The 17,257-nt window shown below is 37.2% G+C and overlaps 1 protein-coding gene across 6 annotated transcripts in view; it reads right to left on the minus strand.

Annotated features, from left to right (window-relative positions):
- ARHGAP42 (Rho GTPase activating protein 42) overlaps positions 1 to 17,257 on the minus strand; it is a 229,197-nt gene that overhangs the window by 62,382 nt on the left and 149,558 nt on the right. For 4 of the 6 annotated variants that reach the window (XM_039881976.1, XM_039881978.1, XM_039881977.1 and 1 more), the window contains one exon: positions 2,353 to 2,454. In XM_039881976.1, the coding sequence (XP_039737910.1) occupies positions 2,353 to 2,454 (102 nt within the window). Of the gene's footprint in view, positions 1 to 2,352; positions 2,455 to 14,034; positions 14,186 to 17,257 lie in introns of those variants that run through there. The other 2 variants (XM_039881981.1, XM_039881980.1) reach the window with 2 other exon arrangements.

The raw sequence follows: 17,257 nt of genomic DNA on the forward strand, positions 1-17,257 counted from the left end.
GAGATATAACCTCACACCCATTAGAATGACTATTACCAAAACGACAAAAGATAACAAGTGTTGGTGAGGATGTGGAGAAAAGAGAACCCTTGTGCAGTGTTGGTAAGAATGTAAATTGGTGCAGCCACTATAGAAAACACTATGGAGCTTCCTCAAAAAATTAAAGATAGAACTACCACATGATCTAGTAATTCCACTTCCAACTATTTATCTGAAGAAAATGAAAACGCTGACTCAAAAAGATGTATGCACCTCTACAATCATTAGCATTATTTACAATAGCCAAGATGGAAACAACCTAAATGTCCACATCCATCAATGGATGAATGGATAAATGGTGGTGGTGGTGGGTTGTGTGTGTGTGTGTGTGTGTGTGTGTGTGCGCGCGCGCGCGCGTGCACGTGTATAAAATAATGTAATATTATTCAGCCACAAAAAAAAAATGAATAAAATCTTGCCATCTGTGACAACATGGATGGACCTCGAGGGCATTACACTAAATGAAAAGTCAGACATAGAAAGACAAATACCATATGATCTCTCTTACATGTGGAACCTAAAAAATAAAAATAAATCTCATAGAGAACAGATTGGTGGTTATGGTTATTAGAGGCAGAGGATGGCAGGGGGGATAAAATTAAAAAAAAAAAAAAAAAAAAAAGGAAAGTGAGGATGGAACAATGCAGGCATAAGAGCTTTCCAGATAGAGCAAACAGTAAGTACAAAGGTCCTGTGTTATGCCCAGTCTTGGCTAATCTAGGCAAGACCAAAAGTTAATATAGCCAAAACATGGAGTAAAGAGAAGAGTCAGGCAAGGGAAAAAAACAGTAGTAGTTTGGGACATGTGAACATAATATTAAATTGCAACATAAACTTAAGATTAAATACGCCTGTGAAAATTCATAGGGAATGCAGTTAACATTAATATGTTGGCTAGGTGGAGGGCCAGAGGAGGTAGGGAGCAATTGGGGGCACTGTTTTATAAACTATATAGATGTCTAACCAATGTACTGTATACTCGAAACTAATTAAATAAATTTAAAAAATAAAATAAAATAAAATAAAAATATGCCTGTGAAAATGAAAACTATAATTTTCTTAAGGGCAGATTTTTCTCCATTTCACTTTAGCCACAAAATCTTGCAAAAGGCAAACAATTGTATATTAAATTATCTTGTTTTACTAGCAGGTGTTAATAACAAAGTATAGGTAATAAAGAATTCATGTTTAAATAACAAAACTTCCAAATATTAAACATATTTAAATGAAGACATTCGAGTCCCTTAATGAGAACACGAGAGTGTAGAAAAAAGGAATCAGAAGCAAAATGTCACCTTCCCACAGCTTTCTGGTGCAGTGGAACTCTGGTCATAGGCTAACTCATCGAGCATCCCTGTGGCTGAATGTGGAGGTAAGAGAAATAAGAAAATGAAGAGGGAGAGCAGAGGACCAGGCTGAATTTGAAAAGCAGCTCAGGAAGGAAGGTGGCTTTGCTGGAAGGGTCATGATGAGGTATTTAAAAGAGGTTCTGGACTGTGAAACCTAGCAGTATGGAGAGAAGAGGGAAAAGAGACTAAAGGAGACTCAGCATGGTACAAGGTTCCCTGTGAGGGTCTGGAGAGCAGCAGTGAGCCCAGCTACCTTAACTTCCCACTTGCAGTTCTGAGATACCCATTGTAGGCTGGTGGGGCCAGGGGAAGGTGTGTGAGTGTCAAGAATTTTTTGCTGCTAAAGTGGAAATGACAAGAGAGTCTGATTTTTAAAAAAACATCCCATCACTAGAACTAGAATTGCATTATTCCTTAAAGGATGACAAGATTTTACTAATTACAGTGAAAATACTACCAATGAAAAGGACAGATATTTCAAAAAAAGGGAAGAATTGGACTGTTGATATGCAAACATGTTAGTAAAATATTTCTATTGACTGTTCTTTAAGAAAATTTATGTAACACAACTGAGATTTTAAAATGTGCACCTGTACACCTTCTCCCCCCCCGCAATACTGAGGCGACGCCGTAGAAACAGATATTTTTAACTTAATATAAAAGCTATAATTCTGGTAGGTCCTCCCATTTAAAATATCCCCAACAAGAAAATGAAAGCCTTGTTTCATTCTTTCTCATTGTTGAAGGAAATACTAATCTTTTATTTGCAACTGTTAATATTAAATGTCATAAGGCATGTACCATACTCAGCACAGTGCCTGTCCATAGTAAATGCTCACTTAACTATTATTACCATTATTTTGTTAAAGAGTAGCAGATTCTGAGATACGACTACCTTTGGCCATTTGGACTTTACATGACTTAATGTTAATGCCCTTTCCACACTTCAATTGGAATAGCTTACCTCTTGCAAGTGGGACTCCTTTTTCTTTGCAGACAAATTTAAATGCTTATCAAGAATAGAATAGTATTTTTCACTCTCCTTGTCAAACTTCTTCTTTCCATCCTAGAGGATAAGAAGAACAACAAAACATCCAAATCAGAGCCTTGAGAAAACTTTGATTTTCACCATTTCCATCAGATGTGCGATACATTTAAGATTTAGTGAGCTCCGACTATCAGCAAAACCTGATGGAGTAAGAAGAAAGACCTGAAACAAAAGTCATTTGAATGTGTATTCTCTCACAGAAGCTCATGGAACTATCTTATGGAGGAGCTAGACTGGCTATAGTACAATCCCACTGAGCACTTTGTAATTGATTCTCAATGACAGATTCTGATCTAATAAATCCAGCTCAAGAGAAAATGATTCCTTTAAGCTTTCTGGTGATTCATATGAGATAATATATAATCAGTTTCGAGAAACACTTGCACAGAGTCTTCTCGAGGAATCATATTATTTCTCAGCCACAAAAAGACACTAGATATTTCAAACAACTCACTCCTGACAGGAAAGAAAACAGACTTTTAAAAGTGTGAAATCATTAAATAAAGCACTTCAAAGTCAAATTAAAAAAAAAGAAAAAACAGCAATATCTGTATCATACACTCAACATAACTAATATTTGACCTTCGCTTATCCCTAAAAAATGTTTTGTTTTGTAGGGGTAGCTGTAACCAGGCCGGCCTTTTGTGGAGAAGGAATATAACTTTATCTTCCATTCTATCGCATTCTTCTATAGAAATGCAAATAGAATAAAACTCTAAAAGGAACAGGACATGCCTGGGCATGTAATCTTCTCCAACTATAAATATGTATGCTTTTATCCATTTATGAATCCATATGCAATAAACACTAGGTAACCACACTCATATTTCAATGGCCAAAGTAGTTTTTTTTCCTTGCTTTTATTTCAGTGTTTCCAGAAGTACAATCTCTGGACTGCTTTAATCAAAGTCAAGTATTTTTAAGCCTAATTAAAATGCAGATTCCTATTTCTCCCATCCAGAGATTCATGCATTGTTATTTTTAACAAGTTTTGCCCTGTTGTATACCTGAAATTAACATAATATTGGATGTCGACTGTTGAAAAATAAAAAAAGAAGCTCTATGATTATGCATGTTTTACTTCACTATTTGCATAAGTATTTGGAAGAGGTTAATTAAAAATAATGGATAGATGAATAGATGGGTGAGGATGGGAGTGGGGAAGGAGGGAGGGAAGGAAAGAAGTGAGGAAAAGACAGCCATAAGGCCAGAGCACGAACAGCCTCTGGCCTTATTTCTCACTATTCTGAGTTGTCAGATCCAGGTTAACAACACATCCAGGTAATTCTGTTTTGATCCAATGACACTCTGAACATTTAATCTCCTCAATTATATTTCCAGGAATCCAGCACAATCTAGTTCCATATCAGAAACTTTACAAAGTTAATTGGTAAAGTTGTGTTGAACGGGAAGAACAAGTAGGCCTCTGTAACAGTCCAAATCACTTTTAGACCATTTTACAAGTACTGATATGTTTGTACTACACAGTATATACCTGTAAATGAGGGGAAAAAGTCAAAATCCTCAAAGGATTAAGGAGAAAATGTGGCCCTACTAGGAAAAACAAAATTGGAAAATAAATCCAAAAAAAGTCTGTAGAGGAACTCACACAACAAAACGCACAGACTGAAAAGGAAACAAGGAAGTTCAAGGTTCAGGATTGGAAGAGCTTGTCCTCTCCACTGATGGAGCAGATATCTGAGTGGACATTTCATCTTTTGCTCAGTAGATGTTCCTCTTAAAACTGGCGTTCCATGCTCACAACCCACTTGCCTAATCTACCTTTCCAAAAGTCGCTCTCACTAGACCCTTTGGAGCTCCTATTCTTCTCTTTTTTCTCTCCAGGCCATCGCCTCTCTGACATAAGTGCTTATTTCTTCCAATTTCCACATACTCGAGCTATATCTATTTTAGCATCCACCTCAAATATACCTCATTCATAAGTCCCCTCCATCAACTCTCTCCATTCTGAATGCTTACATAGCTTAATATATGGGTTTATTATGTTGTTCGTGCTCTACATTGTAGCAGAAAAGTTTATGTATACCTTATCCCTCTTAAAATTGAATATCTGAGAGAGTGCTCAGTAACTAATGAAAAAATAGAATTCTTCCTCTTGTAACACTGGGCACCACAGTCCCTCACTGACATTCCGCTTGTTTAAAAAGAAACAAAAACAGACAAACAAACAACAACAACAAAAACCAATATCTATGTTACAAGGGACAATTGGCTTTAACCTAAATCCAATGGTACATGAACATTTGTGGGCAAGCAGCTGCATTACAGTTTAGTACATAAAACAAATTCACTTTCATTTTACAATGGGGGCTTAAAATTTTACTGTGCACAGAAGAAACTGGTTGAAAGAGAAGAGAAGAGAACACAGCTGTGATGACTATACTTGCATCTTTGTTTTCAGTCAGTGCTTGATGGCATTTTTGGAAATGTTAATTCAGGGCCAACACATCAGCATTCCTGGCAATAGAAAAATTATTCCCAGAAGCACTTCCTGGATTCATTCAAACCCAGGCTCCTCACACCATGAGGCCAGCAGAAAAGATCTACTCTCAAAGGTTCCAATAATGTAGACAACAAAAACACACTCAATTCTAGCATAAAATTAAAGAGCTGAGTTTGAAGCATAGGCCAATGAAGGATAACTATAATCTAGGGACGCACGTTCTTAAAAACAAAGTGCACTTTTTGCAACTCACGACTCCCCCCAAAAGTCATGATTTACTGCTCACTTAAGCCAAGTCTACATGGACTTAGTAACTCAACACCATATAGCTACCTCTTATCTCTGTGTTGCTTGTTGTGGATATCAAGCTAAGAATTTTCTCTGAAACCACTGCTGCAGAGCGGAGGGGAAACTAACCCATGAATCTTTACTAAATGAAATGCTATGCATGATCGCCATCTTCTCATTGTCATGGAATGGCTCAAAAAAGACATTTTCTGTAAATCTACTCTGAATGCATTTGAACTAGGTAATTATTAAAAATGAAGCCATGTATATGTATGTGTGACATGTGTGTATGTGATAAAATATTTTAAAACAGATCATCAAAAATGGCAAACTAGTCTTCAAAACTAATTATAGGTGGCAACAGTATAAGTTCTGGGTCTGCGATCAATTTGTTTTCCAAACTACACTGCATTTATTCCGAGCACAGTGATCATATTGTCATTTAGTTTCTAAGATTAGCAAGTGTGGTCATATCATACCTTCACTTTACACACTGAAATGAGAAATGAAAGGAAATCATTAGAGCATAAATTCCAAGTGTCAGTTTTACTCTTAAAGTTATTGTATATAACAGCAAAACTATGTCAAATAATTATAAGTATAGGTATATTGTGCAGATAAAAAAAATTAAATTAATCACAATTAAAAATAAGGCCAAAACAATGCCTTTCACTGACCACAAGAGGGTACCAAAGATAAAGAAAACACTCAACCACATTTAGAAAATCACAAATATAAATTCTTAAAGTGTTATCTAATTGCATTTTTTCTGTAAAAGACTACTGCAAGTTTTGTTTAAACAATTATCTCAGCAACTTTTATTTCAATGTTACTATGATGTAAATTATTTAAAATAAAAAAGTGAACATTTCCTCTATTTCTTTAAAAGAAATAAAGCACATATTTTAGGATTTTTGCATCATATTTTTAAGACAATCCCAATGTTATAATTACCACACAGGATACTTACTGCAAAATTTCCCATGCAAATATTTATAGGTTAGTGTAACCATTAGTTAAATAAGCACTATGAGTATATTTTGAAAAATCCTTCAGGAGAATGTATAGTAGAAAAAGTAATATGAAGAAATAACAAATACCAATAGCTAAATTTCTATTTCAAAACTGTTTGGAATTCTTGTAAACTGGCACTGTGCTAGCACTGAGAGGATAAGCTATAACCCTGACTACACCAGTCCTGGCTAGACTTCTTCCTCTTCTGATGGTGGGATTTACGAGCTGCCTAGAATGGCGGCCGGGCTTACATCAATATCTGAGTCTCAGAAGGGCCAGATGCTGGGATATTCCAACCACACGCTGAGTAGGAGTTTCCTGAAGCCCAAGAGATTCCTGGTATCAAGAGAATCCCAAGTTGCTGAGAATCTTAATATAGCTTACAGAGCAATGTCTCCCCTGTGGGCGATTGCGCCCAAACATTCACAGTTTCCACAACCCATTCCCCACCAAGTCCCTCCTCTTCAATCTGCTGAAGCAGACATTCCAAAAGGGTTTCTTCCGGGGTTATTTGCACCAGCACCATTCACATCTCCCCCATTCACAATTACCTCACCAGCACCACCGCCAGGAAATCAGGCTCTTAAGAACCAAAGGGTTCATATTTGCCTTTAAAAAGAACTCCTAAACTGGTCAGACAGAAAAAAATGAAATAGCAATGTGTGAAGGGTATGAAGGAATAATACACAGATGAGAAAAGCCAACAAGTATGTGAAAAGTTTTTTAAACTCATAAGTAATAAGAGAAAAGCAAATTAAAATATTAAGATATCACATCATATCATCAGATATTGGCAAGAGTTAAAGCTGAATAACACTATACGTTGAGTGCAAGTGAAGATAAAGGAAACTTTATGTACTACTGGTGCGACTGCAGAGGGTTGTTATAGTCTTTCTAAAGAGAAATGTTACTCTACTAAGTAGCGTATATGTGTGCCCTAAGAAACTGCTTGCGTGTACATGCCGAAAAGATCCTTACAGAAAAGTCCATGAGGAAACAAGAAGGAAGATATGCATCTGTGGGAACAGGAAGATAGCCAGGTATTCATTAGTGGACATAAAATGAATTAGATGTATACTATGGAGTACTACTATACAGGAGTTAGAAGGAAATATTACAAGTGGAGGGATCTTAAAACATGATTCTGAGTGAAGAAAAAACACAAAACCATTCACGTAAATTAAAAAGCCATGCACACAAAATGATACCAATTTTACAAGAACATAAAACAAAAACATACACATTAAACTCATAAGAATGGTTGCTATGTGAAGAGAAAAATGTGAATGAGGTATGAGTAGATGAATAAAACATGAGAGCACTATGAAATAAAAAGAAATAGATTTAAAAAGATAATTAGGAGACTAATCAGGAAGCCCAACGTCTGACTAACAGAACTACTGAAAGAGAGAATGTAGAAAGGAAATTACCTAAAAAATACATGAGAATTTCCAGAACTGATTAAAAAAATGTTTTCAGATTAGAGTGACAAAATATGTACAAAGCACAATAAACAAGAAAATAACCCCGAGATAAATCATCAAAAAATATTACAAAACCACAGATAAAAATGAAAACCTAAAAACAGAGGTCAAATAAAAATCATCGGAAATCAGAATAATGAATTGACAACAGCACAGGAAGTTATAAAACAAAGGTGCCGTGCCTTCAATATTCTGAGGAATAACTAATTTCGACCTAGATTTCTACATCCAAACTTAATTTCAAATGAGTAAAATAAAAAGATTCATAATCATACAGAGTATCAAAAGTTTTGCCAGCTACATGGCATTTCTCAGGAAGATACTGAGGGATGTGTTCCACTAAAATAAAGGAAAAAACAAAACAAATGAGACATGAGGTCTACAAAAACAGCAGTTCAAAGAGGCAAAGGGAATTCCCAGGATAACGGTAATATATACTTCTATGAAAACAGATGAACTCGTAAGCCTATGAACTGTAAAGCAACCAATTAAGATGAGGGACTCAGGAGGAATGTCTCTAAAAAAAAAAATTTAATGGAGAAGGTATCTAATGTGTTTGAACATATTAAGATGCGTTTGTAATTGCATCTGTGCATTGGAGAACAGAGAATTTTATGCAAATTTTTAAAGTAAGGCAATTATTTACTTTAGGAAACACAAACATGCAAGAAAGAAAATGTAATCACAGAGCATTGCGTAGCTTACCTATGAACAATAATTACACAATATAAACACTGACCACTGATTTTTAAGAAAACGTGACAACTATATATTTGAAAGATGGCAGGAGGGGAAATACATATGGTGGTTGTGGTGTAAGGGTGCCAAATATTTATGTTCTACAGCAGGTAACAATAATGCCTAAAATTAAAGAAAAACTAGAGTGAGTATATTATTTAGCAAAATGGAGGAAAATATAAAACAGCTTAAAGAACAAGCGATTGCCTTTGGGAAGCAGAACTTTGGAACAGAGGGGTGGAGTGAGGAGCTGATTTATTTACTGTTGATAAACCTCTGCACATTATTACATTTTTAAAAATTAGTATGTTTTCAATAAAAATTAAATTCTGTCTAACAATGGAAGAAGAAAAAGAAATTACTTGGAGAGATGATATATATATATATATACACACACACACATATATACACACATATGTACACATATATATACATAAACGTATATGGAGGAAAAATAGGGAGAGAGGGAGCGGGGAGAGGAAGAGGGAAGGAAAGGGAGGAAAGGAGTGGGGAGGGGGAGGGAGAGAGGGAGAGAGGGAGAGAGGGAAAAAGGGAGAGAGGAAGAGAGCGGGAGAGAGATACAAAAGTTAGAAGGATACCAAGCAGACAAAAATTAGATTGCAGGAAAGGGAAAGTTGTCTAAGGGTACATTGACAGCTTACCCACAAATTAGTTTTTTATGAGTTCTTTCATTAATTTCAGCCTTTATTAAATGTCTATTTTGTGGCTAGTACTGCTGTTCCAGCTGACCAAGACCGAAAGTAAAACTGGAAGAAGGAACCAAACCTTCTTATGTGGCTATAAAGTATTTTCCATACCAGATATCTACGCACAAACCCAACAAGGTAAGAATCGCTATTTTCATTTTATAAACATAAAAAAATTATCAAAGAAGAAAAGTAATCTGAATAAGATCACAGAACTTATCATGGACAAAGTGGATAACCAGAATCAATGGCCTAGTTTTAAAGCTCATGCTATTTGGATAGTAAAATATAGCCTGAAAAAAGCTTGAAAAGTAAAACTACAGCACTTCATTTTAATTCCCCTCCCCTTAAAAAAAAATGGCTGAGAATGAGGGGTACAGAGGAAAAGAGAGAACAGAAGGGACTTTTAGTTCCTGGTCAAGCATGTAGGAGCTTAGTTGTTGCCCTGTCCCAATAAGAAGTAAAAAGCTGAACAAACTGAAAAATTAACTCTTCTTAGATCCATCAGAGTAGTGAGATCATAGGGCAAACCACTGTCCCTTAAATTTAGTGAGCCAGCCAGACAGATGCAGAGAATCACAATTTACTGGAGTAGAAATCTCCTTGGGAATCTGTACTGGGGTAGGAAAACCTTAACTGTAACTGGAGAACTGCTGGAGGCTGAGTATGGATAAGTCTGTGTGATAAAACTCTGGGGGGCCCACTCACACACATAGCCCCCTAAAAACTGTTATTTTTCCCTCCAGGAGCTCTACAAGATTCTCACAGTGAAGATTAAAGAAAGCACCCCTCCTGTTTCCTGCAGGTGTAGAAGGAAAAGTAACAGTCTGACATATGCCAGAGCATTTTGTTCTGTCCTCAGAACAAACATGGAGATACAAAAGACTACATATGACAAAGGCTGCTTATGACAACTACTGTATCTCATTGAAATAGGGGAGAGATTTTTTTCCTTAACTCCCAGGGTGAAAGCAATAGCAAGTGAAAATTATTTTTATATATTAAATATAATACTTTAGTCCAAAACTCCTGAAAAAAGAGCCTGAGGCAAGGCTTGCCTGCTCAAGTTTATATACAATTCTCAGGGAGCAAGAGTGAAGGAAAACAGCAAGAGAGACAAAGGAAAAAAGGAAAATACGGTGTTTATTACTGAACTGACCACAGAAGTCAAGAAAAACAGCCAGTTGCTCAAACAATATGGAACATCTCCTTTCAGGTTTTACAAAACCAGCACACCTCAGGATAGTTCATTGGGTAAGCAAGGAGGAAGCAAGATTTATACGCCAGTTCCCTCCATAGCTGGTCAACATTCGCTCCATGGATTAGGAACTCTCCGTCACTTCAGATTGTCATCTGGCCCCTCCAGAAGTGGAAGAGGACAGAGCCCAGGGCCCAGGGTGTTATTCCATCAAGAGTCTAGAGGCGATGGAAGAAGTGTGTGACCCAGAGCTCCTGTAATTCCCACTGTGGTGAGCAATGGGGCCCTGGCTGCAGCCAGGCCCTGATCACATGTGAGGGACCAGAGGTGACAATCCTAGGCCAGGCTTATCTACTGAGCAAGCCCTAAGGGCCTGGGAAGGGCATAAACTGGGCTTAATATATACACTCTTACATGTAGGTAAAAGATAATCCTTTTATTGAGTATGCTATCTTTATGATTTTATGATAACGAACATACAACATTTTCAAGGGATTTGCAGTCTCATTCACAGCCTTGTTCTCTGGAGCTGATTTTGTATACTTAGCTATTGTAGGGCTTTCATAAACATCATACGTATAGATAGAAAAGAAATGTCTTATCATGGCTCCCATGTTATACAGTGGAAAAATGAAGTTCATGGAAATTAAGTACAGGGCATTCAACAAGCAAATGAGTACAGTCCAGAATAAAACAGAAGACCTCTCTCAAAATCAGCATCGATAGCACAAATGCTTAGTTTTCACATTTAAAGGAAAAAGACACCTTCCTTCCACCTCAAAAAAAAAAAAGGGTTGAAGTGCCTTGGTCCATGTCAAAGAATTAATCCTATGAGCCAAAGCTAGGAACAGCTCTCTCCTAAGTATCAGATGCTGTAATTCTTTATTTCTACTGGTTTTATCAAAAGCCGCCTTTGACAGAACTCCATCCTCTTCCCACAGTAACAGGACCCCTAAATTGTACAGGACACAGAGCTGCCAAGAATAAAGAGTACATTTCCCAATTTCTTATCAATAAGATGTGTCCATGGGACTAAGTTTTGGTCAATGAACATGAGGAGAAGCACTGAGGGCAGTTTCATCAGGAGCCTTCCAAAACCACCTGGTGCTCCTCTTCCTTCAACCTTCCCTCCCATGAGGGGAAGAAACATGGTTGAACTTGCACTGTAGAATGCCCTCTCGACTCACTTCTTTTGCTGTTCCTATCTTGACCTTTGACCTTGGGATAACCTCTTTCAAAAAGAGTTGCATTTTTAAAAGAAAAGTTCCAGATCGAAGGGCTCCCCAGGATAAAGATGGGAGAGAATGAGAGAATGAGAGAATGAGAGAGAGAGAGAGAAAGAGAGAGAGAGAGAGGTCAGAGAGGGTCAGAGAGAGTCAGAGAGAGTCAGAGAGAGTCAGAGAGACACAGACACTGATTTTTATTAACTAATTTGACCCAACATAACAGTGCAGAGGTTGAGACATCCTGGAGTAGACTATTAGCTAACAGGGCACTTCCCATAAAAAAGGAAAGGCTTAATGTTTAAACTACTGAATGAATGAATTATAAGTAGCCAATTCTGTAAACATCGTTAGTCATACCTACCCCTCTGAGTGTTATTGCTAGTTGTATTTCCTGAGACTCTTAACCACTCTGGGACCTTGGTCACCTTATCTTTCCTCCAAGAGTTGGATTCAATGACTTTTGCTTAAGCATTCTGGAGGCAAGTAGAATACAAAAAAGTAGCTGATTACTTAAAGCACAAGCATGGTTATTTCTCTGGCATTGCTCTACATAAGCTTTTCCTAGGCACACCCACCATGAGAAATACACCGGGCCGATGACCACTGGTGGTGCAGCCCTGCAAGTGGGCAAACCACCCCTGACGCAACAAGGTAACCTACCGGTAACAATATCAACAGTTAGAAATATCTACTCTTGCACTATTCAGCTACCACTGTCTTGGCTGCTCCTTTGCCTTATTTAGTTTGGGGTTTTAGACTTCACTGACAAAATCCCATTCTCGAAATTTCATACTAACCAATGAGAACAATGAAGAGTCCAAAGACAAGAGAGCAAGGGCCAAAGCTTCCTGGCATTGAAAACTGTCATCTTAGTAGTTAAATGTGGAGGCCAAGTGATACTGCTGCCACCTGGCTACTTTCAAGCCATACAGCTTAAGCCACAAATTTAGGAACAAATCTTTTAATTTTCATTCACAAAAAATATACTTTTATTTTACTTTACCGTGCAACTTCAGTATTCAGTGCTGTTTGTACCTGAAGTTTAAGTAGCTATATATCACTGTTGCTTTATAATCAAGAAGTCCCTTTGCTGTATCATATACACATGGTGAGAACACTCGTGAAATGTAGTCTGTATAGTCTAGAGTCCCTATCCTGCCTCTCGTGAGGTTACCAGTTACCATTCTTACAGCTCACTAAAGTCTAGACTATGTTTACAGTGTTTCCAACTAAGCGAGGCTAGTTATGCCTAACTCTGTTAAACTGAAATACCCTGAAAAACTATTTGGCAGAGTACATTTAGACAGGTCTTCGGTGTGTAAGAATAGACACGCAGGTGACTGAAAAATCTCCTTTGTTTTCACTGGGATACAACTACTCTAAAATTCAAAATCATCACTCTCAAGCAATACTTAATTCTTTCTTATACTATCAAAGAATATCAGAGAAAAGCAAAATAGTTTGGTTAGTAAAATGTGGGCTTAACTTGTAGGCATGGAGTAATTCACTATTTCTCAAGAAAACATTTAAATGTTTTTTGACAATCTTAATCCTGTTTTGAGACTTAAAACAACAATGTTGTAAAAATGAATAATGAAGAAAAGCTAAATGAAATTTTCCATCATGTGTATACTGCCTAAGAAATTCTTTACTAGGAGGTTACCATCTAGAATTAGCAAAAATAATTCATAACAGCTTAGTTCTGCGGTCATGAAAAAATTCAAAATTAACTATCACTAATAATTTGTATTATTTTTTCTTCCAATTATTAAAACACCAATCAAAATAAATAAATACCTAGGTATGGGTGATTTTCATAATTTAAATAAATCCCCAAAGACACTGATTTTTCAAAGGAAGTTGCATTTTATACTAAAGGATACATTAATCTTTTCCAGTTAGTTAAATTGACTAGAGTAACCATCTGCACTGTTTGTCAATTATTTGTGATTCTAAGTTTTTCTTCACTTTAATTCTTACTTAAATGAGCTTTTTGCTCATTCACTGTGGTCATTTCAAATGAATAAAAAGGAAAGTTTGGGCCCAACTTAAATCTATTTTGTATATTATGAACAATACTCTAGAATTAATCAGAAAGTTCATTTTAATGCAAAGGCTAAGAATAGGAGTTATCTATTATTTCTTTCCTATAGTCGAAATAATCTATTTCTATATCATCAAGTCCAACTTCAATCGGACTAGGAACATCTGAAAAAAAGTAATTTACAATAACAAAGGCAAAGTTTAAAAAACCCTAAGACTCAAAAGCTCTAATTCATTCCCATACATACACACACACAAACACACACACCATTAAATGTTTCTCTAAAGAGCAGTGTTGGTTGAATAAGGATTCTGTCATTTCTCATAAAATGATCCCTCAACTTTCCATGGAAATCACGTTATCCAAATGCTCCTGGCATTCTGATGAACATGATAAGCACGAGAGGGGAAATCTGAAGTGAAAAAAATAACTTACAAGTTCTTTTAGTTGCTTGTAAAATCCAAGTATGTCACCTGGTGACCACCTGTTCGCCATCTCCAGTCGAGGAAACAGCAGAAGGAAATGGACTGAATCTGAGATATTTAACTTAGTCATAGGGAAGAATTTTTAAACTACTTAGTAAACCTGACTATGCTAGTAGACGTGAGGTAATAACAGCTAACAAACATGACCAAGTGAGCCAGGAATCTTTTCTTTCTGAGAGCTCAGTCACAGGGTGTGTATGGAATACCAGAAGTCAAATGTGCTTCTGTTTTAAGGGTAGACAGAAATTAATGCCTAACTTGATAGTACTTGGAAATTATGGTGACTGACTAGAAAAGTGACATTTTAAGACTTTTCTACAAGCATTGATAAAGCCTTCTTCATGAATGTCATTTTCTTCTTTATTTGGTAGATATCACATATAATCAGTTCCATTTGAATGTGTAAGGATGGCTTCTTTTTATCATGCTTTCTAAATTCAAGCTTAAACATCAGAGATTTTACAGTGTGATTCAGAGACAAGCCTACAGCATCACTTTTTAGAATGTGTATCAGTATGACACAACTGATTAACTAGCCAACAGAATATTTAAGAAGCAGACCGCTACTGGTTATAATTTGGTACAGATCAGGGGCCACCAGCCAAACTACAGCAGGTCCTCAAATTACATTGTTTCATTCAATGTTCTTTGTTAGAACACTGATGAGATACTGTAAGAACTTAACTCTTGTTTGTATCAATTAGCCTATGATAAAATTGACTTTATTGTATCTTTTTTTTCACAGCTGTTCCAAGAACCTATCTATGATGTTAAGTGAGGACTTACAGTATCTGTTTTCAAAACGACAGACTATTCCTAGGAAACAGCTAGCCCACCCCAACAGTGCTAGTTCCAAAATACATAAAGTAAAAGGCGTATCTTTCAAGTACTTGGATTGTTGCAATGTGTCCAGTGGCTGCCCATGTTACACAGGGCTTCTGGTTCAAGGGTATTACTATGCATTTTTTCTTTAGTGCTTTTCCCTAGGGGTGATCTAAGAAAGCCTATCCACATTGAAACACCCTGATTTATTCATTCAATGAATACAGAACATTCAGGACGCTAAGGCTTAGATAGGAACAAGACATATTGCTTATGCTTGAGGCCTTCCTAGTCTAGTCCGGGAAAAGAGACAAAGTGAAACTTAAACACAAACTGCATCAGGCAGCAGAGACCAGCTCAATGTAAACCAAGACAAGGCCCAGGACCAAAAAATTATTTCCACATGCAAAAAAGGCAACTTGGGAGATATATTAGTTGCCAAATGCAGTTCTTACTATTACAGTACCCTACATAAATAGTTCCCCAAAGCTACAGAAGAAAAGTCCAAACCTCAGCAAAGCGAACAAAGCCTTCAGTAATACAGCACTTTCCATGTCTCTTTGGTCTCATCTCCAACACTTCCAACTCCTTATTTACACTCTAGTAATGCCAATGTACTGAAGTTCTTCCCACACATCATTACACTCTCTTGCCTGCTTTGCCTGTGCTGTTTGTTCTGTCAGAAAGACATTCTTCCCCTGGCTAACTCCCACTCATCTATCAATACTCACCTCAGGCATTACCTTTTCAGAGACTGGCCTTCTACATTGGATCAAGTACTCTTTTGTGTCCTCAAAGCACTCTGTACCTACACACATATCTCTAACCCAGCTTCTACTATGACATATACATAAACTGTCTCTATTTCATCTGTCAGTAGTTATTTCCTATGACTTACTCATCTTAGTACTTCCCAGATTTAAGAAAAATGTCTACCTGCCCTGCAGAAGGTTAATAAAGGTTTTTGGACCTAATGATCTAAGGATCATACATAAATAGGAGCAATGGGGTGGGGGTGGGGGGACAGAAGAGCTAAGGATGGGCCATGCAGACTTTCGCTCCTGATTTTTCTGCAAATAAAAGCCCTATGAAATAATTGCTTGGAACTAAAATAAAGCCATGTTTTGGGTAACGCTTCCTTTTTTTGTCACACATGCCTCAGAAGAACTGGCTACCCAATTCCTCCAAAATACAATCTGAAAGCCAGGAATTACGTGTGGATGAGGAAGCACATCCCACCACTCATCTACCTTGTGTGCCTTGAGATGCTGAGCGCCCTCTCATTATCAACTACAACATTCCTTTGGAGAGAACCTCTGTGATGTTGCGACATGGCTGTGAAAAAGGTGCAGCTTCCCAAGACTTGGAGATCTTCTTCAAAAAAGTGTCCTCGCCCACCTCCAGAACATATCTGGATACCACTAGATTGCTGTAGATAGTGCCGGTAACAGAGTGTCCCATTCTTCATCCAAGAGGCTGATATGAGAACAAAATCTACCTACAACTAATAAAATCTACCTACAATTAGTAAATTATTAGTTCTTGTCACAGGCACAGAGCACAGGTTGGTGCAAGTGGCATTTTAGTCAAATTCTTATTTTAAAAACGTCAGTCTATCTCATTAATTTCAGAAAATAAAATATTGCTTAAAAATAGTAAGTTATATCTATACTACATGACATAATAGATTGTGAGCACAGTCTAATTCCAAATTTTCGTCCCAGCACTCATAACCATGGGGTCCTTCACAAGTCATTTCACTTCTCAGTTTTCCTCAGCTGTATAATGAGAATAACAATAGTGCTACCTAACGAAGCCCGAATAAAGACTGAATGAAGTAATCTCTTATAAATTAATTACTACAGTTCTTTGAGCATAGTACTCAATCCTCATGGAATTTATAGGACAATATAGAAAACCATCAAAACCCAATTAAAGCATTAAACTGTGAAAGAAAACAAATACAATAGAACTTTCAAAAGACTAGAGCCTGAACAGCCTGGGGGGTGGGGTGGGGGGGTTGACCTCAAAGCCTCGAGTGCTGACTACACAGAGCTGAGTAAGTTTTAGCCCATGGAGGGACATCGATAAAAGCAGAAACGTGGACCTTCAAAAGATGTGGCTGGATAAAGAAAATCAGCCCCCAGATTCCTCAGGATTGCCATCATCTGGATGCCGGCTCTGTTCCTTAGTCCTCCTAAATCTGAGCTACTGAAGTTCCTTTGGATGGTGTGCCTTATTTCTGTATATCTGTTCCTTAATAGCCCACTCCTTTTCTGACTTTACTTCTGTCAGAGAACACCAACACTTGAGGCTGGTAAAGTCCTAAAAGTTGGCTTTGGCTATCTGCC

Source organism: Pteropus medius, unplaced genomic scaffold, assembly GCF_902729225.1.
Source record: "Pteropus medius unplaced genomic scaffold, Ma_sr-lr_union100, whole genome shotgun sequence".
In the NCBI taxonomy this organism is placed as follows: Eukaryota; Metazoa; Chordata; class Mammalia; order Chiroptera; family Pteropodidae; genus Pteropus; species Pteropus medius.